Source organism: Nelumbo lutea, chromosome 8 (genome assembly GCF_056320005.1).
Source record: "Nelumbo lutea isolate HS-2025 chromosome 8, American lotus-T2T, whole genome shotgun sequence".
Classification (NCBI taxonomy): domain Eukaryota; kingdom Viridiplantae; phylum Streptophyta; class Magnoliopsida; order Proteales; family Nelumbonaceae; genus Nelumbo; species Nelumbo lutea.
Genome location: NC_142691.1, coordinates 59,052,686 through 59,077,620, shown reverse-complemented (window position 1 = coordinate 59,077,620; position 24,935 = coordinate 59,052,686). Strand labels below are relative to the sequence as shown.

General features: G+C 39.6%; 1 protein-coding gene and 2 long non-coding RNA genes across 4 annotated transcripts in view; all 3 read left to right on the top strand.

Moving 5' to 3' along the window:
- The window catches only part of LOC148844421 (uncharacterized), a 6,021-nt gene extending 4,418 nt beyond the window's left edge, over positions 1-1,603 (top strand). Inside the window, exon 3 of one of the 2 annotated variants that reach the window (XR_016103713.1) lies at positions 1,168-1,603. This is a non-coding gene — a long non-coding RNA (uncharacterized LOC148844421). The remainder of the gene's footprint in view (positions 1-1,167) is intronic. The other variant, XR_016103712.1, reaches the window with a different exon arrangement.
- On the top strand, positions 1,601-24,935 carry LOC148844419 (ALG6, ALG8 glycosyltransferase family). Its single transcript, XM_088959574.1, has 6 exons — positions 1,601-2,464; positions 2,561-2,744; positions 2,858-2,965; positions 3,970-4,131; positions 23,935-24,187; positions 24,290-24,935. Exons 1-6 carry the CDS (start codon positions 2,079-2,081, stop codon positions 24,736-24,738), a joined length of 1,542 nt encoding a protein of 513 aa, XP_088815700.1. The 5' UTR covers positions 1,601-2,078; the 3' UTR covers positions 24,739-24,935.
- Positions 4,225-15,841, top strand: LOC148844420 (uncharacterized). The gene is made up of 2 exons (XR_016103714.1): positions 4,225-4,350; positions 15,663-15,841. It is a non-coding gene; the product is annotated as an uncharacterized LOC148844420 (long non-coding RNA).

Sequence of the window (24,935 nt, the reverse complement as noted above, 5' to 3'; positions counted from 1 at the left end):
ATCAGTGTAAAATTTGGTTTACTTTTGCTTCATGTAGGCTTCCCTATCATTTCCTGCTCTTTCTTTCAAACTAAACACAACCTATGAAAGAGAATGGAGATAGGAGCTGGGTTATCTGTTTAGAGTAACTAGGATGCAAGATGATCTCCACTTTATATGAGAAAATTTTGCATCAGCTTTTGGGATGTAAAATTTACACTCACTGAACCAAGTACGACTTTTGCTCCAAAGATTTGCATTGCAACAAAAAAATGACAAAACAAAGGGTTTGTTTGGAAATTTCTATCAGAAAAAAAACAAGAATATACTAAAATTAAGTTCAGTATTTAAGGTATTGGTTTTAAGTTTGTCTAATGTTTTTCAATTCTGTAAGATTTGGGCTCGTAAATTCAACTTGGTTAGCTATAGTTGAACAAATTTTTTTTTGATCAATAAGCTATAGTTGAACATTAGGAGATGGAGTACAGTGGAAAGGTAGATAAAGTGAGAAGATCATAGCATGCATGAACTGAACTAAGGTTAATGGGCCTTGAAAACTCAACGGAAGTGACTGGTGAGCTAAAAAGTAGGGAGGTCAATCTCTAAGAAATTGGTCCGATTATAGTTCTCTTAAAAAGGTGGACTTATTCCATTGAGGGTTGGAGTAAAGTAGTAGGTGGGAAGCTCAAATCTCATACTATTGACCAAGACAAGTTTTTCACAAGACAAGACAGGCTCAAATCCCACTCGGAGGAATTTACTTGCATCAGATTTACATGATCAAGAGAAGCAAGTTTAGATCTATCAACCTGGTTGATTATTGGTTGCTCCATTTGAAATGCTATAGTGAAGCTTTGCCAATCAAAATAAATGCTACAGTTGAGATTTTGTACATCTTTATTACTATTTCTAGTTACTTTTCAAGGATATCTAAGTTTATATTTAGTATTGATTTCAGACTAGATTGAAAGATACCTACTTTCCTCTTGTATTGGGGTCTCTTCCCCCTCCTCTCTTTTTTTAAAAAAATTATTCTTTATTATAAAGACATCTTTTTTTAGATTAGACTGTATTCATTTCCTTCAAAAAAGTCAATGCCACTTTTCTTAATTAAGTAACTGCCCAAAATATTGAATTTCCACTGAAGGTGTTGTGAGGATTGAAATCTAAGACCGGCATTTTTTGCAGAATAGCCACTCTCAGACCTGAACCTATGTTCTAAACTTCTAAGGTTTGTAACCCTTAGGTTTTACCCTTGCACCAGAAATTGTCCATGGTTCTAGATTGTTGTCTACATATGAAGGGGACAAATACAGGCACAGAACTGCTGATGGGTGTTGGGCTTCTACGGTAAGACAAGATGTGTATTTGTCTTTTGATAAATTCCAGACTTGTGTTAAATAACTGTTTTACAAGCAAGATAGAGGCCTTCATCATGGGACAGTAATACTGTTTTCAGAGAACATATACTGAACCTTTCCTCCTTTGCTGTTACATTGTTGTATGCATATTATGTGTGTAGACAAGAACTCTCACCATTATTTACCTTGTGGTTCAAGGAGCTTATGAACCTGGGAATTCTGGATATAATGAAAAAAATGTATGGTGAAAAAGCTATTAGCTACTTTTAAGTTATTTTCTCATTGGTTCCTTTTTCATTTGATACATATATCAAATTTAAAATATTGCATTACAAGATGCAATGCAAGAGGTGTAATATATTTGCTTGTAAGTACATAATAGTAAAAAGGTAAAAGACCCACATGTCAAAATAAAAGGCAAGAGACCTTAAAATGAATAAAATGCTATTGCTAATTATCTTTGATCATTGCAGGACTGAAAATTCTTGCTCCTCATTAAAGGCTGCTTCCCCTTTAAAATTTTATTTTATTAATTTCCTTTTGTGGACCCTTAACTTCTAGTTTCTTTGGTCTTTGAAGATCTACTTGTGAAAGATCGTCAGTCTTTTGAGGTCTTGAGCTTTTGGAAGATCTTCCTAAAAAGACTTGCCAAGCACCTCTTTAGTCTTTTGGTGCATTGCTTCACGCTAGTACAGCTTTATTACTGCTAAAGGTGGAGTAGGACATTGTGAGATAAGCATGGGGAGGAAAGGAAAGAAAGACAAGGATCATAAGGATGATGTTTGTTGGCTGTCAGTTCATGGAGGGGTTGCTGCTTTACTCCTGTGCATTGCTGTGTTTGCTTTGTTGGTGAGAGTGGCGGTTTCCATTCATCCCTATTCAGGGGCTGGAGATCCGCCCAAGTATGGGGATTATGAAGCGCAGAGGCATTGGATGGAAATCACCCTTAACACCCCTGCCAAGGAATGGTATCGTAACAGCACCATCAATGATCTAACCTATTGGGGCCTTGATTACCCTCCTCTTACTGCCTACCAGAGCTATGTCCATGGCCTCTTCCTCAGGTTCTTCCATCCTGATTCTGTTGCCCTCTTCACTTCTAGAGGCCACGAGTCCCCTGTTGGGTGTGTATCACAATGCTACCATTGTTTTGTTCGTTATTTTTATTTTTCTTGATTCAAAGTTTTCTTTGTTGATGCATTTTTCCCCTTTCTGTGCAGAAAACTTTTCATGAGGTGGACAGTGTTGTCTTCCGACGTGATCGTGTTTTTTCCTGCAGCTCTCTATTTCATCATTGTTTTTTACACTGGACGCCGTGGCAACTGTAAAGAGGATATTGCATGGCATCTTGCAATGATTTTACTAAATCCTTGCCTCATTCTAATAGATCATGGACATTTCCAGGTTTGCAAATGTCACCACACGGAATTTCTATTATGTAGTGCTGCTCTCCAACCTTTTGTCCATAAATCACGACAAGATGCTTAGTTCACATTCTCATATTAGTTCCTTGACAGTTCAACTGCATCAGTTTGGGATTCACCATTGGAGCTGTTGCTGCTATCTTCTCTAAACATGAATTGGTAGCTTCAGTGCTATTCAGTCTTGCACTCAACCACAAACAGGTTGTATTCTCAGTAGAGTGCTTTATCTAGCACTCTCTTAGTTTTCATTTTCATTTTTTTTATCAATTACCAACCATTTTATTTATAGGAATTTAATATACAAGCATTTAATACCCATTTTATCTTTCCATTCATTCTTTTCTTATAAAGGTGCCCAGAAAATTTCATCATCTCTCTCCACACCCCTTTGTTTGGCTAATACATTAGCCATACTGTTTGCTCTCCTTTGTACCCATTGAAATCTCACTTCCATCTCTCTAGTCAACTATCCATTTTTTTTAAATTCATTTCTGTACCGTCAAAGAGCTGTCTGTCTACTTAACAGCCACTCCATCACCATGTCTGAATCTCCTTCAATAATTAGCTTGTTGAAGTTCATCATCTTTTCCCTTTGTACACTTTCCATGACAGCCATGACCTCAGCTCTTGGAGTCTTGTATTTCAATCAGACCTGAAAATAGATCCACTATATGATGTTCCTCATCCCTAAAAGTGATGGCCCTGGATTTACTCTGCTGCTTCCATCAAAATTAAGCTTGATGAACCCTTCCTCTGGGGGAGCCCATCAAAATTAAGTTATTATTTTCATTTCTTGTTTAGTTACTTTTATTGGTCCGAGACTGCCTGTTTGATTTATGTTGTATGTGGTCCTAACATGTGATATTCTTTTTTTCTTTTTCTCTTTTTTCCAGTCATTTTGAAATCTAAGATCAACTGCTTAGAAGACTCTGATTTTTCTACTCTTAATCCTTATATGAAGTAAAAGGGCTCTCTCTATCATAATGGTTGTAGACCAACACAAACATATTGAACTTCTAGATGGCATATAAAATGCATATTTCTGCTTAAAATGAAGTCTGTGATTAAAGGACTCTCTATAACATAATGCTTGTAGACCAACACAAGCATATTGAACTTCTAGATGGCATATAAAATGCATATTTCTGCTTAAAATGAAATCTGTGGTTAATTTAGGTTTAATCAGCTCTTTTTCCCCCTTGCAGATGAGTGCATATTTTGCCCTAGCATTCTTCAGCCATCTGTTGGGGAAGTGTCTTAGGCATCAAAAACCATTTCTTGAGGTGTTAAAACTAGGCTTGGTTGTATTGGGAACATTTATTATTACGTGGTGGCCTTATCTGTATTCAGTGGAAGCATTCATGCAGGTAAAACACTCACAAATATCTTTCCCCATCATCTGTTTATACTTCTTACTTGCTTTGGTCACAAAATTTTTTCTTGTTGGTCCCTTCCATGGAAACATGCATTTATGCATGCACAGTGCGTGTGTGAAGTTCTATTTGCTTGCTCTGATGTCTGTCACAACGACACCTGATCATCAATATTCCTATGCTTGACATGACTATGTTCTTACTTCTCCTAAGGTACTTGGTTATTGAATGCAAAACCATGTGGATTATGTTCTTTCTGTTAATCCAAATTTATTTATTTTTATAAACAACTTAAATAATCTCAGTGTATTTTTCCATCTGACGGAAAGTGAAAACTAATATCTTCTTCTTGAGGAGTTTAGAAGATTTCCATTTTGGTTGATATTTTATTTTGAGAAGAGAGGGAACTTGTACTAATGTATCAAAAAATAGAAAGAGAAAAGGAAAGGAGCCTGTATATGATCGTAACCCATGTATAGATAGTACTAGAAGAGCCCCATGCGATGCATGGGCTGGCGTTAAAAGATGCCCATTTAAAAGGGGAGTGATTACATTCAGTTTTTTTTTTTGATCAGCAACACAAAAAGATTTCATTAATTATTAGAAAAACATGATTACAACAAGAAGTTGTGAAAGGAACCAGCTATAGAAGCTGTCCCAAATCAGTACTACATTTGAGCCCAAAACATATGAGTTCTATATACACCTTGCTTGGCTAAGCTATCTGCCAAGCTATTAGCAGTCCTCCTCACCCATTTCACTCGGATTAACATGTCCTGTGACAGCCATTTGAATTTTCTGAATTCATTCCTCAAAATTACATTCAGTTTCTTAATAAAAAAACCCATTGTAAGTAGCCCCTGTTTGTTTGTGTTTTTTTTTTTTAATTTTTAAATAAAAAACCACAAAATTCTAAAGGGTTTGGGAAGCAAAAGAGAGTAAGCTGAGGTGGACAACTACATTAGAATATAGTATAGATGAACAGTTTAGTGGCTTCAAAGTAAACTCTGTGGTGGTAGATTATTTGGTGAGAGAGTAAGCTACATTGGAAGAATCTCTCTCCTGTACATGCAGCAACCTTGCCCCTCTAGACATGATTCTAGGGTATGGAGATAGAATTCAGAGGGTAAGTTCTCAACTAAATCCTTCTATGACCAGATAACTAAGCAGGATGCTTTTCCAATGAAAATGGTGTGGATCCCTACTATACCTCCAAGGCTAGCTTTTGTGGTCTGGATTGCTCTGTAAAAGAAGTGCCTAACTGTTGACAAGCTGGATAAAATGGGAGTGGGATTAGCTAATGCAGCCTGTGCGCTCTGTTTGACTGTTCCCAGTATGAGGAAAGCAATAGTCACTTGTTTCTCTACTACCCGGTTACATATGAGGTTTGGTCCTCCTTTTTAAAGACTTTTAAGCTTAGCTGGTGTTGCCTAGAAACCTAGAGATGCTTTCTTGGAGCTAGCAGACGAAGGGCCTTAATATATTGGGTAGGCAGCTATTGCAATCTGTCTTGACTGCAATTATTTGGTTGGTTTGGAAGGAAAGGAATAATCCTATCTTTAAATCTTGGCGACTTATTCACAGAAGGCGTTGCAACAGGCTTTCTCTCAGACAACTCGGTAGAGCCCATCCGTACTAAAGGGGGTGGAAAATCTGACATCCTTCTAGAAGCTCCAATCTCAAATCCAGTTAATGGTCAGGAGGACGTATCTGCGACTTATCAGAAGGAAAACAGAGACTTACTGTGGAGGGACAAACAACCGGGTATAGGAAGAGTCCACTGTATAACAAAGGAGACAGGAAGGCTTTCTCCGCAGGCCCGAGCCAAGGAGCTAATCGACACTGCCATCCCTTTTCAAGACTTGGACTCCCCTGCCTCCATTTCCAGTTTCTCGTCTCCCTCCCAGCATAACCAAGGTATTTGTGTCCTTTCAGGTTTTGCTACTAATGCTTGCTCTGTGTCCTGTGTTCCAGATACCAGTCTCAGTTCAGAGCCTGCAGCCTGTGAAGGAGGGGGAGGGGCAATTAATAGAAGTAGAGACATAGAGGGTAAAGGGAGGGAAGATAGAAGAGAAGAGGAAGTAAATAGTACCACTGGTGAGATCAGGATTGATAAAGAGGAGGAGATGGATTTTAAGAAGGAATGGGTGGAAGAGGTTCAGGTAGGAAAAAGTCGGGAGGAAGAGAGTAGAGTTGGGGACTTAGGTCAAAGAGGAGAGAAAGGGAAGGATAGACAAAAGAGAGCTGACAAGTGAAGATTCTGTGGCAGTATTTGTACAAAAGCTGGGATGTAAACTGAAAGATCCAAACGATCTGAAAGGATTCATACAAAAAAAGAGAGAAGAAGTCAAGAGTAAAAGGAGAAAAAGAAGTGAGGCTGAAAGACTAGTGAAGGATGTGGAGGGAGACAAAAGCTTCAGTGTTGTAGGGGAAAGAAGGAAAGGGAAGAAGTGAGGGTAATAGGTGCAAGGGGTGGTCAACAAATAATTATGCGGATTATTAGCTGGAATGTGAGGGGATTGGGGAGTGCAAGAAAGAGAGCAGTGATAAAAGAGGCCATCAAGAAAATAGATACAGATGTGGTGCTGCTACAGGAAACCAAAAGAGCAGATTTTAGTTGGGTGGCTTTACCTTCATGGGGATCCGTAGGGGGTGTTGTGACAATGTGGAAGAATGAGGTAGTTGTTGGGTTGGAGGAATTGATAGGACAATTTTCAATTTCCTTGAAATTTAGGCAAGTGGAAGATGGCTTTGAGTGGGTGCTCACCAATTTGTATGGGCCAAATGATTACAGAGAAAGAAGGAAATTTTGGGAAGAACTAGCTGACATTAAGGGTCTGTAGGATGGGCCTTGGTGTCTAGGAGGAGATTTTAACGTAATCAGATTTCTGGAAGAAACTAACAGTCCTAGGCAGAGGCCCAATACAAGTATGAGGAGATTTAACTAGTTTATTGATGCTTTTGAATTAAAGGAAATCTAATTGCCTCAAAGATGTTATACATGGTCCAATCTCCAAGTCAACCCAATTATCTCTAAGCTAGACAGATTCTTGTTCTCAATTGATTGGGAAGAACATTGGGGAAATTTGAATTCTAGAGCACTCCCAAGGGTAACCTTTGATCATTGGCCTATTGTACTTTGTAAGGAGGAGGTGAGAAATGCGGGCCCTACTCCTTTTAGATTTGAAAACATGTGGTTAGAGCACCCGGGGTTCATCAAGAAAGTAGAAGATTGGTGGGTAGAGAGCAATCTAACAGTGAAGTGGAATGGAATGAGATTTCACAAAAAACTTCAATGTCTGAAGGCAAGGATCAAGGAATGGAACTTATTAGAGTTTGGGAGACTAGAGGAAAGGAAGCAGAGAGTGATCACACAAATTGAAGATTTGGATAGCAAAAAAGGGAATGCCAGCTTAACAGGAGAGGAAAAGGAGCAAAGATGGAATTTGCATAAACAACTAGAGAACCATATTTTCCAAGAGGAAATAAGCTGGAGGCAGAAGTCGAGATGCAAATGGTTGAAAGAGGGGGATAGGAATACTAAGTTCTTCCATGCTTTGGCAAATGGTAGAAGGAGAAGAAATTCTATTTCCAGTTTGGAGATTGGACGGGTAACAATCACAGGTCAAAGAGAAATTGCAGGAGCATTTGCAGATCATGTCAGGAATATATTCAGAAGGCCCCTAAATAATAGGGTGTGGCTGGAAGGTTTGGATTGGCCAACTTTGAGGAGAGAAGATAGGGAGTGGTTGGAAAAGAAATTTGAGTTGGAAAAAATTAAAGAGGTAGTCTTTTCAATGGATAGATCAAAGGCACCACGCTAGATGGTTTCACGATGGCTTTTTATTAGGATTATTGGGTGGTTCTAAAATGACCTCATGTCGGTGTTTGATGAATTCCATACCAAAGGAGTAATCAGCCCTGGGCTAAACTCTACCTTCATTGCTCTGATTCCCAAGAAAAGTGATGCAAGTCACCCAAAGGACTATAGGCCAATTAGTCTTGTCAATAGCCTCTATAAGATCATTACCAAGGTCTTGTCCTTTAGAATTAGGAAGGTGCTCCCAGCAATTATAGCAAATAATCAAGGAGCCTTTGTCAAGGGAAGGCAGATAACAGACTAGATTCTTGTAGCAAATGAGAGGCTAGAGGATTTCAAGAGATCCGGGAGAAGTGGGGTGGTATGCAAATTAGACTTGGAAAAGGCTTTTGACATGGTTGATTGGTCTTTCCTATTAGAGGTGATGTTGAATTTTGGGTTTGGAGAAACTTGGTGCAAATGGGTGATGGGTTGCATAAGGGATTGTCATTACTCTATTTTGGTAAATGGGGCAGTGGTGGACTATTTCCCAGCTCTGAGAGGGATTAGGCAAGCGGTCCCTCTCTCCCCTTTTTTGTTTACTTTGGTTGTAGAAGTATTGGGGAGATTGATCTCCAAAGCAGATTCTAGGGAGCTAATAAGAGGATGGAGAGTTGGAAGGGACAATATACCACTTACACACCTTTAATTTGTAGATGACAATTTTACTTTGTGAAGGAGGGGACGTCAATAGGATTAGAAACCTAAAGCTCACCATACAACTCTTCAAGCAAATGTCAAACCTTAGAGTAAATTTTGAGAAGAGTTGTATAGTTGGAGTCAATATGGGCGAGGGGGAGGTTTGTGAATGTGCAGACTTTCTGGGGTGTGTAGTTTCCAATTGGCCCTTAAACTACCTTGGTTTACCATTGGGAGATAATCCTCAGAAAGGTGAATTTTGGGCCCTTGTTGTGGAGAGGTTCGAAAAAAGACTTGCCAATTGGAAGAAGAATTATTTATCTCTTGGTGGGAGGATCACTTTGATAAGGTCTACTCTTGCCAACCTTCTTGTCTATTTCCTTTCAGTTTTTAAGATTCTGGCTAAGGTGGCTAGTAGGCTGGAAAAACTAATGAAAGACTTTCTTTGGGAGCCAGGAGCGGAGAAGAAGGACCATAGGGTCAGATGGGATGTGGTATGTAGATGCGAGAAGGATGGGGGTTTGGGAATTGGGAATATAAGGGTTAGGAACTTAACACTGTTGGGGAAATGGCTGTGGAGATTCTCTCATTGGAGAAAGAAAGACTGTGGGTTAAGATAGTGGAAAGTATACATGGGCGGGCAGGCAATGGATGGGACTCTGGGATCTTAGCAAGGACTACAAGAGCTTCTCCTTGGAAAGCTATTCAAGCCATCTTGCCCTTGTTCTTTCCTTGGGTCAGGTATGAATTACACTCAAGTAACCTCATTAAATTCTGGGAACATGTTTGGGTTGGGAACTCCTCTTTGAAAGATCAATTTCCAAGCCTCTTTGCTATCTCTACCCTTAAAAATGAGCAAATTTCTTCCTTTCTTGTTCCTTCTAATTCTCCTTCTAGGTTCGGTTGGAATTTGAACTTGAGAAGAGATGTCAGGGACACAGAGTTAGCCTGCATTTCTGCCTTATTATCCATTCTGGAAGGGATCTTCCTTGAGCCATCGAAGTCAGATAGTAGAATATGGACACTCACTCCCTCGGGCTCCTATTCTTGTGCCTCTTTCTTCAAGGCCCTTCTATCCCCTTCTCTTGTTGGAATGTCTTTTCCTGTTTATGGTGTCGATCTATTCCTCCAAAGGTTGGGTGCTTCTGTTGGGAAGCCTTTCTGGGAAGAGTTAATACAGGGGATATACTTCAAAGAAAAAGATCCAATAGTTGCTTGTCTCCTCACTGGTGTGTTCTTTGTAAATCTGATGGTGAGTCTGGATATCACTTATTAATTTCTTGCCAATTTGTTAAAGTCATTTGGGAATGGTTTACTTCTCTGTTTGGTTGCAGGTAGACTCTTCCTTTGAATGTGCAAAGCTTATATACTTCCATGCCTAACGGGTTAACCAAAAGGGCCAAGATCATGTGGAGATTTGTTTGGGCTGTAGTGTGTTGGTCTGTCTGGGAGGAGAGAAATTTAAGGGTGTTTTCTGATGAGGAGAGAAGCCTGGAAGTAATTCTGGAAATTGTCCACATTAGGGTGATTCACTGGTTAAAAACTTTGGAGCTGTTTGCAGTGTTCTCAGTTGATGAGATGGTCAGAAAGTGGAAGGAGATTGCAGAGTTAGGCTCAATCAGGAAGACCTCAAATTCCTGCTGGACACCTCCACCTCAGGGATTTACCAAACTGAATTTTGATGGCAGCAGCATGGGTAATCCAGGGCCCTCCTGAGTTGGGGGAGTAATAAGGGATGAAAATGGGAACCTGCTAGCTATGTATTCTGGTTCAATTGGGGTGGGTGATTCTCTGAGTGCTGAGTTCCTAGGAGCTCTTGAAGGGATTCAAAAGGCCAAGGAAATGAACTGTAAAAAACTGATCATAGAAGGTGATTCTGAAATTGTAGTAAATTGGCTAAAAGAGGACAGTTCTTCACTCTGGAAATACATCAATGAAAAGAGGAAATTCAAGTGGCTCACCAAGGATATTGAAATCCGTTGTACATGGATAGTGAGAAGTGCTAATGCACTGGTAGATGGTCTAGCTAGGCAAGGGGTGAACAAAAACTCAATGTTTTGGGCTGTTTTGTAATTGTTTCATGAATTTGGGTTTATAGGGTATCTGGGGGTTAAGATTTTTTTAGCTCCTTACCTTGTAATTTACCTTTTCCTTATTAATAAAATTCACTGTTACTGATCAAAAAAAAAAAAAAGGCTGGCTTCATTCTGATGCTAAAGAATAAGATAATACACCCTTTGGTTGTTGGTTGGCCGTAAATCCTATATTAAAGGGCATTTCTTTTATATATCTTTCTGACTTGGATGTTATTTTTTGAGCATACTTGATATATATACTTATTTGGAACACATTTTGTATACCTATACTGGCATATAGATGTAGTTATCTCATTTACATGAACCGGTATACTTTACCTTTTCTCAAGAAAACAATCTCCAAACATTCTTGAAATTAAGAAGGACAATGTAAATCCATTAGGTCCTATTTGCTGGGAAATTTGGAAGGAAAGAAATAGAAGAATCTTTGATGGCCAATCAAAGTGGAGGGATCAAGTTATGTTTTCTGAGTGGGAAGATATTTAGGGTCTGTTTCTTGGTTCTTCCAAAGTTTGAAGATGTTTCAAAGGAGGTCTTTGAGGATAATTTTTGGTCTTTTTTAGGGTTAGATCTCGAGAGATGATCTCTTTGTAAATTATGTTGTATGTGTTTTGTTTGGTGATTTCTCATTAGTCATCACCTCATGGATGTACTTATTATCTTTTTTTTTTTTTGATCAATAACACTTTCATTAATTCATCAGTAGAAAATTTACAAGTGGAAGACAAACACACTTATCTTCCAAGAGTCACAAAGAACTTCAAGAAGGGAAAGAAGAAAAAACAAAGATACAGGGACACTAACATTACAACTTAGCCCAAAACAAGGAATCCCTTTCTGCCCCTTGTTTTGCTAAACCGTCAGCTAGGGAATTAGCTGATCTCTTAATCCAACATGTCTTAACTTCCATCTCCCACACCAGCCATTTGAATTTCCTCTTCTCATTGTTATACTTCCAAAGATCATTTTGTTCTTTGGTCAGCCACCCTATCACCACCTCTAGATCCCCTTCAATTATAAGTTTCTTGATGTTCAATTCCTTAGCTTTCCGGGCTCCTTCCATAACTGCACATATCTCAGCTCTAAGGGAGTCACCCACTCCAATTGGGCCTGAGAACATAGCAAAGATGACCCCATTTTCATCTCTAAAAACACCCCCGATCCCTGATTGTCCTGGGTTTCCCCTGCTGCATCCATCAAAGTTTAATTTCAAGAATCCACTAGGTGGGGGGTTTCCAAGCCACACTCATTACTGACTTGGTCTGCGTGCAACTTGCAATTTCACCCCACTTCCTCAACATGTCATCCATAGTGTAATCTGTGAATATTTCCAGAGATTTCAGCCACTGTACCACCCTAAACTGTATGATAGTCCTCAAATCTGCTGTCCCTCTCTGAGTTTCTGAGAATATCCTGGAGTTCCTTTCTTTCCACAGTGTCCAACATATTGCAGCTCTTAGTCCTTTCCACATTGTCCTTCCCCTTTTTAACCGCCACCTGAAGAAGGAGGGGGCGAAAAGGCCCTGCATGTCTGATGGGGGATTCCAGCTGCATCCAAACAAGGAGAAAGCCCATTCCCACAACGACCTCGCGAAGTGGCACGACACCATTAGGCGAAAACCAGTCTCCCCATCTGCTTTGCACAGAACACACCACTGAGGTGACAAGCAAGTATTAAGTCTCTTCTTTTGGAGTAGATCACCAGTGTTGATTCTTTCCAGATAGGCTTCCCAACAAAAACTACCAACCCTAGGAGGTATAGCTCTGCACCAAACCTCACCAACAGGAAAATGGGACAGGGTAGGACTGGTGGACTGACTTAAGACTTTGAAGAAAGAAGCACAAGAGAAAATGCCATTGGGCTTAGGTGTCCAAATTCTAGAATCCGCCCTAGTGGGGTCTAAGACAACGTTATCAAGAATTGCAAGAAGGCTCGAAATACAGTCGAAGTCTGAATCCCTCAAATCCCTTCTTAGACCCAAGTTCCACCAAATCCTAGAATTGGAAGAGGATGGGGTGGTGAAAGACGAGATTGGCTCATTTTTCAAATCAGAAAGAGCGTACAAAGACGGAAACTGATCCTTTAGAGGGGCGCTCCCCACCTAGGTTTTTTTCCAAAATTTTATGGAATTACCGGAATTCAAGTCATATTTGATACTAGGAATGAAAACTGGTAGCAGGTCATGAATGGCTTTCCAAGGAGAATTGCTTGTGATCCTAGCTCTGATTCTAGCGTCCCATCCGTTGTGCTCCAGCCCATGAATACTTGCCACTATTCTAGCCCATAGCTTCTCCTTCTCCATAGGAAACCTCCACAACCACTTCCCTAGCAGAGTCATATTCCTTCTCCTAATACTCCCAAGCCCCAAACCACCACACGACTTACTTCTGCACACTATTTCCCAGCTAACTCTATGATCCCTCTTCTCTTCTCCTCTCCCGGCTCCCACAGGAAATCTCTCATTAACTTCTCTAATCTGTTAGCAATCTTCACTGGGACTTTAAACACCGACATGAAGAAGATGGGTAAGTTAGCAAGTGTGGCCTTAATTAATGTAATTCTCCCGCCAAGAGAGAGGTAATTCTTTTTCCAGGATACCAATCTTTTTTCAAACCTTTCCATCACCAGGTTCCAGAAGCTCTCTCTCTTGGGATTATCACCTAATGGTAATCCTAAATAGTTCAGAGGCCACCCCGTGACTTCACACCCCAGCACTTCAGCACTCTCCCTGATCTCTCCCTCCTCCAAATTCACCCCCACTACACAGCTTTTCCCAAGGTTAACCTTCAAGTTGGACAGTTGCTCAAACAGTTGTATCACCGACTTTAAATTCCTGATAAACCTCACATTACCACCTTCACAAAACAGAATCATGTCATCAGCAAACTATAAATGTGTGAGGGGGGTTTCCATCCTCTTAACCCTCCAGCCTCTAATGAGCCCCCTAGAATCTGCTCTGTGAATCAATTTCCCCCAAACCTCCGCAATTAAAATGAACAAAAAAGGAGAAAGGGGGTCTCCTTGTCTTATACCCCTACTGGCTGGAAAGAAATTTACCACTGTCCCATTCACTAGCACTGAATAATGACAATTCAGGACACAACCCATGATCCACTTACACCATTTAGCCCCAAACCCGAATTTGGTTAAAACTTTCCTCAAGAACTCCCAGTCCACCAAGTCATAAGCCTTTTCCAAGTCCATCTTACAGACCACTCCCTTCTTATCCCTCTTAAAGTTCTCCACACTCTCATTAGCAGTTAAAATCTGGTCTATAATTTGTCTTCCACTCACAAAAGCTCCTTGATAGTGTTCAATGATATCCGGAATTACCTTCTTCAGCCTCAAAGACAACACTTATGCAATGATCTTATACAAGCTATTCACCAAACTTATTGGCCTAAAATCCTTCGGGTGGGATGCATCTTTCTTTTTGGGAATTAAGGCTATAAATGTAGAGTTCACACCCGGATTGACAATTCATCTCCTGAAAACTCAAACAGGCAAGAGATCATCTTTCAAAATATCCCAACAATCCTGATAAAAAGCCATTGTAAACCCATCCGGCCCTGGAGCTTTTGTTCTATCCATAGAAAACACAACCTCCTTGATCTCTTCTATATTAAAGCTTCTTTCCATCCTTCTCCTGTTCTCCACCCCTACATCTGGCCAATCCAAACCTTCTACCCACACCCTTCTACTCACAGGCCTTCTTAGAATAGATTTGAAATGCTCCACACTGGCCCTGGCAAAAAATCCGCTCTTCTAAGAAAGGTTCTTCCAACTTATTAGCAACATCTTTTGGTATTGTGTTCCAATGTAGTCCCTGAATATTGGTTTCTTCCTCCTTTGAGGGACAAAAAATGCTTCGAAGTGAGACAATAAAATATTCCATATTTTCTCTAAATCGTGAGCTTCCACATTATTTATTATCAATTTAGATAGGTAATTCCTCCTGCTGCCATTAGCCAACATGTGGAAAAATTTTGTGCTCCCATCTCCCTCTTTTAGCCATCTAAATATTGATTTCTGTCTCAAAAAATCTCCTCTCTCCAAGTTATCTTCTCCACTTCTACTTGCAGCCCTTTTCTCCAATTTTTATTTTCTTTGAGAATACCTCTTCTTCTAGATCAAGACTATCAATTTGCTTAATCTCGTTTAAGATTTGTTCTTTCCTCTTTGAATTTATCTAAAAAGTTTTGTTTAGTCCACTCCTTCAGTTTTTTTTTATTAATATTTTTAATTTTTACACGAATTTGTTCCCTTCACACCCTTCTATCAGACATTCCCACCAAGATGCAATGCTTGACTTGAAAGACAGGTGGGTTAACCACATGTTTTCAAAGCTGAATGGAACAGGGCTTGTAGTGAATTCTAGAATTTCCAAACTAATTGGACAATGATCAGATATTGCTCACACTAGTGTTTTTAAAATTATTGCTCTAAAGTGCTGCCTCAACCCATTTGAGGTCACCAAGAACCCGTCCAACTTACAATACACTGCCTTAGGTTGCATATTTGACCATGTGTAACTTGCATTTTGAAGTGGAATGCCATGCAATAAACAATTATTAATTAATACACTGAAGTCAAAGTTCAAAATATAAATTTGTATTAGTGCATATTGTACGATATGTATTGGTCCTTTTGATACACTAAATACTAGTAGTTAGGACATTTATCCACTTTTGAAGATTAATACACTTCGTAGAGACATCCTAGCTTAATTTTTAAAACTTAAAATAAATTTAATCTAAGAATATTGCCCCTCTGAATCATGTGATACATAATTTTTGCGTATCGATACCTTGAACCTTGATTGAAGTTCCTCATGCCTCTAGTTATTTTTGTTGTTCCCCCATTCTTTTTAGTGCTGAATTGGATGACATTGAAGTCACCCCCGTGTATTAAGGCTCTGTTTGATTTGCAGGAATAGTGTGGAATTGGGATCAGAATGGACCATTCTGATTCCAGCCGTTTGGCTTGACGGAGATGAAATCCGATTCCCATTCCTAGGGGAATGACATTCCCCCATTTGAGGGTATGACCATTCCCGCCCCCTCCCCTGAGAATGGGAATCCATTCCAGCCAGTTTAAAAAGAAAAAGAAGGCAAATGACAAAAAACCTCAAAACCCTTATCTTTACCTGACTCCCAAGTCTCCAATCACCCTCCCTCCCTCTCTTGGAACCTCCTCCTCCAATGGCCTAAGATCCATAGTCCAAGGGTCACTACTGGTCATTGACAGTCTCTCTCTTCTCTCTCTCTCTCTCTCTCTCTCTCCACCCTTCCTCCTCTATTGCCTTTTTCTAGACCACCACTCTCAAGTGTAGTCATAATCTCGTCCCTGCAATCACTAAGAGCAGCAGTGGTCAAGGTATGATTAATTTTATTTCTGTTATTGTTTTCTTTATTGGTTCTTTATATTGGAATGATCAAGATAATTATCGAGCATTATATGGTAAAGATGTTAGGAAGTTTTTTGCAGTTGCTGTTCTGTAACAGTAGTGTTTGACAAAACGCCTCAGTCATCTATTTGGTATTCATCTATGTGAAGAGTATTCTTGTCTCTTCATGAGTTTGATGGTATTAGCTCTCATATAGTCATATTCTTCTCCTTGTCTAACCTTGGGAAATATTTGATGCAGTCAGAATCATTCTTTTTTTTTCTCCATTTTTTTTGATGATAAAAGAAAATTTATTAAAGAGAGGTGACAAGCAGTTTCCAACAAGAAAGAGGCGCCCATCCTATAAAAAACTCAAGACAGAAACCTGAAAATGACTTCCCTCAAAACCAAACACCAAAAACCCCCTTCAACCCTGACCCCACAACAAAAGACAAAACAAAAACAAGAGGAAAGACAGGCACCAGCCTCCACTCATCCTCCTCCTCAAGTAAACCAACCATCCCAAAGTCTGTTTCATTGCAAGCCTCTCCTCTTTCCCCCACATTGTCTTTCTTCAAACTCCCCTCCCTCCTCTCGAAATCTTCAAAGGCTCTCCTAACAAAAAGCCTCACCTCCCAAGAAGAAAGACCAAGTTTTTTTCTCAATTTCAACATTCTTCTCACTGATAAAAAAAATCAACATTCTTCTCAACAATTTCCTCAAATCAGCTTCTTTCCCTTCCCCAAAATTCTTGACCCGTCAGATCTGTAAGTATCAATTCTCAAATCTTCATTCCACAACTGAACATCTACCTCATCAGCTTGGGGGAGGATAGCAACAGAGAGCACTGGCATGAATGCATCCAGACTTCTCTGTTACAGGAACTCTCTGTACTCTATGAATGCCACTCTCAAATTTAAGTTTTCCATAAGCCCTTTCCCAAAATTCTTGATTTCCTGTTGAGCATTAACCAGCTGCACATCCGAATTCAAAAGACAAATTTCTTCTCCTCCACCAGGACAGCTCACCTCGGCAACTTTGTCTTCACACCCTTTCTCTTGTAAACCTTCTTGAAGTTTTTTCTGGGACCAGCTCCAACCAAACCGAGCTTCAGCCTAGAGAAAACTTTAGTTACATGGACAATATGCATCTTGCTAGAAGCCCGAGACTTCCTTGAACCCAAACCAATCTCAATATCTTCACACTTTTCCTCATTCTTCCTCCTACATCCCAGATTGACACCCAGCTTGCCAACTACAACCACCTCAAAACAAGCTGGAAGTTTAGATGAGGGCACAATTTTGCACTATCAAGAAAACAAGCCATCCTAATTAAGTCCCCAATTTATCTACTAAGCCCATTATAAGATTCAATCATCTAGTTTTAGTTTATAAGAGACCCATTATGCCCCACTGAAGAATTCAATCACCAATCAAGCCTCTTGCAGCTGCCACATGGCCATGACTACAAAGTAAATGATGTAACCAGATGCACCTCATCATTAACATCTTCATTGAATTATATTGTAATATTTACAAGGTAAGACTAGAGTTATCTGCTTATTTATTAGTTTTCCCTTAACAACTCACAAGAATTCAAAAAATTAAAGGGAGGAGGGAATACAACAAATATAGAGAAAGAGCCATGTGGGTGCTGTTTGTATGAGCTAATATGAAAACATAGAAACTACATGGACAAAAGTGATCCATGTACAAGAAAAACAACTGGGGCCATGATGGTAGACATGGTAGGCCTCTGGTCTACCATTCTCATCAAAATCTCTAACATGAATCACAGTTACAAACCACCTGTTATATTATATTCTTTCAAATTTTGAATTATTGGAAGAGCAATTTGTAGTCAATACTCAACAATTCATCGAATCACAGTTATACCACCTGTTAGTTTCTTTTGCTATCTGCACTCTTTGAACACAGTTTTATTTGTTAAATCAGACCTTTCTAATTTGCCTAAAAGATGCCATTTCTATTGAATTGTAGAGGTTTTAAATCAGGCTATGTGTCCAAGATAAAAGCTGGATGAGTGGGCTGAAGCCAACTTTGTTGGCTGCAATGGAAGCAGATATGAGATGGTTATAAACCCTCTTGTTTTGCAGATTATGTTTCTTAGGGGAATAGGGGATGTTGGATTTACCAAATATTCACTCGAAATCTCCAATCACCTTTGGGTGGTCTATGGAATTCCCACTTTTAGGATTTGTTATGGAAAATTTGTGTAGTCTATCTTTGGGTTGGTGGAACTAAAATTAGCTTAGAGCAATTAAATTCATTTGAATTCAATTTTGTGGAATTTACTTTTGTTGACCTGCTGATTGGTCATTAGACCATGGTCCCATCCCCGTCTTATGGGTTGGGTTGTATCCAGATTTTCTTTCAATAAAACTCTCTTGATTATTACCAATGAAAAGAAAACATTGTCTAGATGTTGTTTGCATGGTTCCCTGTTTCTCCATTCAGTATTATCCCTTTGTTTGATTCCTATCTCACTTTTTTTTTTTGATAAATGAAAGTGATTTTATTAATTCAAATAAGGAAAGTACAGTCAGCCTAGAAAGAGGCACGAGGTGTTACTTCCCCCAAGAACTGAACCATAAGCACTAAATAAACATAAGCCTGAAACACAATTACAAGGCAGTCCAAAACAGATCTCCCCCTGACACCTGTTGCTTTGCCAGAGAATCAACCATTGCATTTGCTGATCTGCTAACCCACTAAACCCTGACTGTCATATTTTTTGTCAGTCATTTAACTTTCTTTAACAGGTCCCTGTAGCCCCAACAAGCTGTTTCTGGACTTGTTAGCCAGCCCACTACTACCTTGGAATCCCCTCCAACTATCAAATTGTGTACACCAAGTTGATTGGCCAGCTGTATACCTTGTACCATTGCTAGTATCTCAGCCCAAATAGAATCACCAATACCCACTGGTCCTGAAAAAGACATCATGTTGCTGTCCTTATCTCTTAGGATCCCTCCTATTCCGGGTGGCCCTGGGTTACCTTGGCAACTACCATCAAAATTCAATTTTACCTTTCCTTCTGGTGGGGGTGTCCATGCCATTCTACTTGTGATTTGTTCTTTGTGGAGATTGTAGAAGCCACTGCTGCCCAATTTCTCCTTAAGTCATCAAAGGAGTAGTTTTCCAACAAGTGTGAGGATTTCAACCACGAGGCTGTCCTTGTCATTATGCACTCCTTGACTTCGGCAAAGCTTCTTTCCTTTTCTTGAAATATTCTTGCGTTTCTCTCCTCCCACAATGTCCACAAGGTAGCGACTCTTATACATTTCCACATTAGTTTCCCTCTTTTTGTCATTCTCCCAAAGGTAGACGGACTGAACAGTAGCTTTACTTCGGAAGGTAAGTTCCACCTGCACCCAAATAATGATGTGACCCAGTTCCAAATATTGGCAGCAAACAAACACGACATCAGCAAATGGTTACAATTATTGATCTTACCACAATAGCTTTACTCATAAAGCACCAATGAGGGGACAAACACGTATAGGGCTTCTTCTTTTGCAAGTTTTCCACAGTATTGATCTTACCATAATAGGCTTCGCAACAGAAAATAGCTATTTTAGGAGGTATTGGCCTAGACCAGACCTCTTTAACAGGGAAGACCTGAGAGGAGGGGGTGGATCAAAGGGATTTAAAGAAAGATGAACAAGTGAAGGAGCCAGCCGTGGTTAGAGACCAAACCCTTTTATCTAGGTTAGGGGGGGTCCAAACACATTGAGTCTGGAAGCAACAAGAGTTCTAAAACACAAGAAGATTCATCATCCATTAACCCTCTTTGGAACCCAAAATCCCAGTTTAAAGTCAAAGGGAGAACCGGGGGGGGGGAGGAATCTCGAAATATGTTCCTTTTTAAAGAGGGAGATGGAATAGAGAGAAGGGAATCTGTCTTTTAGGGGTCTAGTGCTCACCCAAGTATCTTCCCAAAGAAGAACAGAGTTTCCAGAACAAACATTGTACCTTACAAACATGAGAAATTTGGGTTGAATGCCAGCAATTGCCTTCCAGGGTGTTGTGAACAAAGCCCTTCGGGATACTCCCGCATCCCAACCTGATTCAGAACAACCATGGAGACTCTTCACTACTTCATGCCACAACCTCTCTCTCTCTCTCTCTCTGGGCCATCTCCAAAGCCACTTACCTAAAAGAGCATCGTTCTTACTGACTACATTCCGTTGTCCTAGACCTCCTTTTTTGCTTTGACTCACCACCTCCCACCTAATCAAGTGGTCTTTTTTCTCTTCCCCAGGTTCCCATAGGAAGTCCCTCATCAATTTTTCTTACCTCTTTGCCTCACTTTTAGGAATTCTAAAGACTGACAGGAAGTAAATTGGCAAGTTGGCTAGAGTTGCCTTAGTCAAAGTAACTCTAGCCCCCATGGAAATATGGTTTCTCTTCCAAGCTGCCAATCTTTTTTCAGAATTTTCCACCATTGGGTTTTAAAACCTACTTTCTTTTGGATTTGCACCTAAGGGAAGTCCTAAGTAGGATGGAGGCCATTGTGACCAGGTGCAATCTAAACAAACTGCTATAGACATTGCACCCGATTACCTGTCCATTGGCCACATGGATTGAGGAGGGGGAAATGGGTTGCACAATGAAGCCCAGTTGTTAGGCTAACCAGTTGGTAATAAAATTCAGCGAGCTCCTGCTGTCAACTAAAATCGAAATTTCCTGACCTAGAGTTTTACCTTTAACTCACATGGTTGAAGAGGAATTGTCCCTGTCAAGGCTTGTAAAGATATTTCCACTCTCTCTTCTTGATTCCCCTTTGTAACAGTGTGGTCTGGTGTTTCATTGTCCAGAACCAAGTCATCCCCTTCCTCTTTCTGAAGTAGATACAATTTGGGGTTCTTGCAGCAATGACCTGGGCTGAACTTGTCATCACAATTGTAACCGAGTCCCTGGTCCGGCATGACTGCATTCAGCCGATGTCAGCTTCCTTACAGTTCAAGGGATCAGTTCAACCTCTTAATTTAATTTAGTCTTTATTCTTGTAGTTTGGCAAGACTAGTGGCTACCACCACCATGGTAGGCTGTAAAGCTTTCACCTCAATACAAATATCATCTTTGAAGGCCTCTCACAAAATAGCCCTTCTCAAGCCACCCATAAACTTGAGAGGCCAATTTTTAATCTCATGTCGATAGTCTCTAAGCAATCCACTCTGGCACAACTTAGAAAGGGCTTCATCAAAACCTTTGAAGGTTTGAATGTCCCAAATCTGGTTCTTAAGGCTTTGGTGAAATTAGACCAAGTCAATTGAGGGTTCGAATGTCTATACTATTGAAACCATGAAATCACCTCACCCTCAAGGTGGATTGAGGTGACAACCACTCATTATGGCTTGAAGTTTCATTATATTCAAAATATCTTTTGGCCCTGAAAACCCAAGAGATGGGATCCTCACCTGAAAAAGAAGGGAAACCCAGCTTTGCTGATTTGAAGCAGAATTGGCCTTGTTGATGTTTTGGGATGCCAATTTTCCTCATCCCCGTTGGGTACTCGGCCTCCCCGACCTAGTGGGGCTGCAGGGACAAGGGCAGGGATGGGAATTAATAGGGATACCCGACCAGGGGTGGGGAGTGTTGTCCCCGGCCCACCCCAACCTTGACTATATATATTAAATATATGTATATATGTTATATTAAAAATATAATATTATTTATGCTATTTATAATATTATTTATGTTATATATATCAAAATATTTTTAAAGTATTATTTACGTTTTATTATTTTCTTTATTATAAATAAATATTTTCCCAAAAACAAACTTTTAAATAAAAAATTTGGGGATTCGGGTCCCCGATGGGGAAGCCGTCTTTGTCATGGATTGGGGATTGAGGCTAAGTTTTTTCCCCGATGCAGTACAATGAATACAAATTGCCAACCAACTTGGAGTGACTAATTTGATAGTTGAGGGAGACTCTAAGGTGATAGCGGGATGGCTGTTGGACCTGGATGCTGTTGTTTGGCTTTACAAGGATATCATCAAAAAAGTCAAATGGCTCACAAGAACCATGTTAGTTAGATTTCAGTGGGTTAGTAGATTGGCCAATGCCATGGCAGTTTCTCTAGCTAAGCAAGGGGCTTCAAGGGATTCTCTGTTTTTGGCTACTTTGTAACTGTAATCTGAGAAGATTTGGGTGTGGAACCACCCTTAAGGGTAGGAATACCTCATGCCTCCTCATAGGGTGCTTGTACTATTTCTATCTCTGTTTAATAAAATACCATTCATTCATAAAAAAAGAGAGTTACTGGTTTCTATTGAACCTTGGGAAACACCCTTTAATTCATGGTTTTTATTCAAAAAATCCATCATCTTGTTGCCTGGAAAATTATGCTCGTTTGACATCTCATCTTAATGAGTAACTTCCACCCCATTAATTGCTAGCTTAAAAATGGTTATCTTCCTATTCCCATTTGTTAGTGAAACATCTGGAGTTTCATTGCCTAACTTTAATTATTTACAGCAATGTTTCTGCCTCCAACTAATTTCTTTGCTCTCAAAAGCAACTAATCAAGTCAAGTTCCACTTACTGCCATCTTGATTGTCTGTCTTTAATTCATGCCTCTTCCTGCTTCCACTCGTTTCAACTCTTCTATTTGAGATAAAATCACTTTCTTTTGTTCCTTGACTTGTCCAAATTCCCCTTTGGTCCACACCTTTAGTTTTCTTTGCAATTTCGTCCAAATTTAGAACTTTCAATCTTGCTTCTGCACCATATTCTACCCACAACAAAGGAGGAAGGAATGTGCTACATGTTTTCAAAGCAGTAAGGGAAAGGGCCACACTACCTGATCTAGATCGGGTAAATTGAAGGGGCTTTGATCTGATATAGGCCATGGTGATGCACAACAAGATATCCCATTCCAATGCTCCTCCTAGTCCACCGAAGTTGCTAAATTTTCTCATGCTAGTTGTAAATGGATCTGTTAAGGTTGTTTGTATTAAGAGAAGTGGGTTATGTTGAAATCCCCACCAACACACCAAAGACCCTCATTAAGCCTCCTTATAGAGGATAATTTTTCCCGCAATTCTACTTGAGTATCATTTCTTATGTGGACTTTAATCCCTAACAAAAATTTCACCATTGATCATCTAATCAACAAAGGGATAATAACCTTTGGCAATGTGTGTCACATTTGTAGGAAGAGTGAGGATTCTGTCAAGAATCTTGTTATTCATTGCCAGAAAACATATGGGATTTAGGCACATTTCCTGCAACTCTTTATGCACCAAAGGGAAGTTCCAGAGGATCTTCCAAGGTTCATCTCCTATTGGAAAGTGCATAGATTCAGTCCTAGAGGGAAAATCTTACGGGCTTCTCTTCCATTTGCAGTCTGCTGGTTTATATGGAAGGAAGGAAACAGTAGGATACTTGAATCAAGAAGGTTTATAATAGCAGAAATCACCAGCAAAAAAAATTCTTTTCAGTTGGGTGGCGACACTCAAAAAGCCATTTGAAGAAATTAAACAAGTTCAACCTAGAGGTCAGTGGAACAGCATCATATTTTGACTTAAAATTGCTGTTCTGTGCATGGGGTGATATGTATTTGATAATATTTTAATTCCCTTTCTCATGTACTCATTTTGAGGGAATCTCACCCTCTTTCTATGAATAAAATTTCAACTTACCAAAAAAATATATTGAGAAAAAATATGTTGCCTTTTGACATGTACATGTCTTCTATATCTTATTTCTTTCCTGCTACATTGTTGCATGTTCTGGTAAAAGGTTAAATATAAAGATTTACTTTGTAGCCTTGTTAACACCACAGGTTCTCTCTCGCTTAACTCCCTTTGAGAGAGGGATATATGAGGATTATGTAGCAAACTTTTGGTGTACCACTTCAATCATCATAAAGTGGAAGAGGCTGTTCACAACCCAATTGCTGCAGCTTCTCAGTTTCAGTGCAACTATTTTGGCTGCCTTGCCTTCAATGGTTCAACAGATAAGATATCCAAGCAATCAAGGATTCCTCTATGCTCTATTGAATATTTCGTTTGCATTTTACCTGTTCTCATTTCAAGGTATGAATATATTATCCTATTTTCCTCTCTCCCTATGCTATTTCTGTTCTTATTTCTTAAGGGTAAGTCTACTAACATGTAATTTGATTGGTAATATGACAGTTCACGAGAAGTCCATTCTATTACCTCTTCTACCAGCAAGCCTTTTGGCTGTGGAAGAACCTCATCTTTTCGGGTGGTTGACTTACTATGCTTTGCTTTCGATGTACCCTCTTCTTCTGCGTGATCATCTTATCCTACCATATGTGTCTCTGCTTGCTCTATTTATTCTTTTTAACTATTCGCCTATCAGAAGACAAGGAAGAAAGGAGAGAGGTTTTCTCTCTGTCTGGAAAGTTCTTCTGATAACCTTGCTCCTTTCTTGCTCTCTTGTACTCCACCTAATTTACTTGATGTTGAAGCCTCCAGAGAGGTATCCCTTCCTCTTTGAGGCCATGATTATGCTTCTTTGCTTCTCTCAATTTGTGTTGCTTGCTGCTTACACAAATGTAAAGCAATGGAAATTTATGAGCCACTCTACATCTATTGAAAGGGAGAAGAAAATTCTTTGATCTCTTTATTTAAAAACTAGGTTTTTTTTTATTGCCTCGTGCTTCTGTTGATTTAGGGAAATGTGTCAATGATGTGGGCAAACATAAATGGAGATATCTCTGATTATATTTGAATATGTGCACTTGAAAATAAGTACCAACAGAATGTGTTATGCTCATAATCCAATATAGCTAACATGTTGCTTGATGTTAACATA

Bases quoted from the DNA above. Each gene is read 5' to 3' on its own strand.
- LOC148844419 (XM_088959574.1), top strand. From the start codon at position 2,079: ATGGGGAGGAAAGGAAAGAAAGACAAGGATCATAAGGATGATGTTTGT. The intron at 2,465-2,560 runs GTGTGTATCACA...CTTTCTGTGCAG, and splicing joins GGCCACGAGTCCCCTGTTGG to AAAACTTTTCATGAGGTGGA. The intron at 4,132-23,934 runs GTAAAACACTCA...TTAACACCACAG, and splicing joins CAGTGGAAGCATTCATGCAG to GTTCTCTCTCGCTTAACTCC.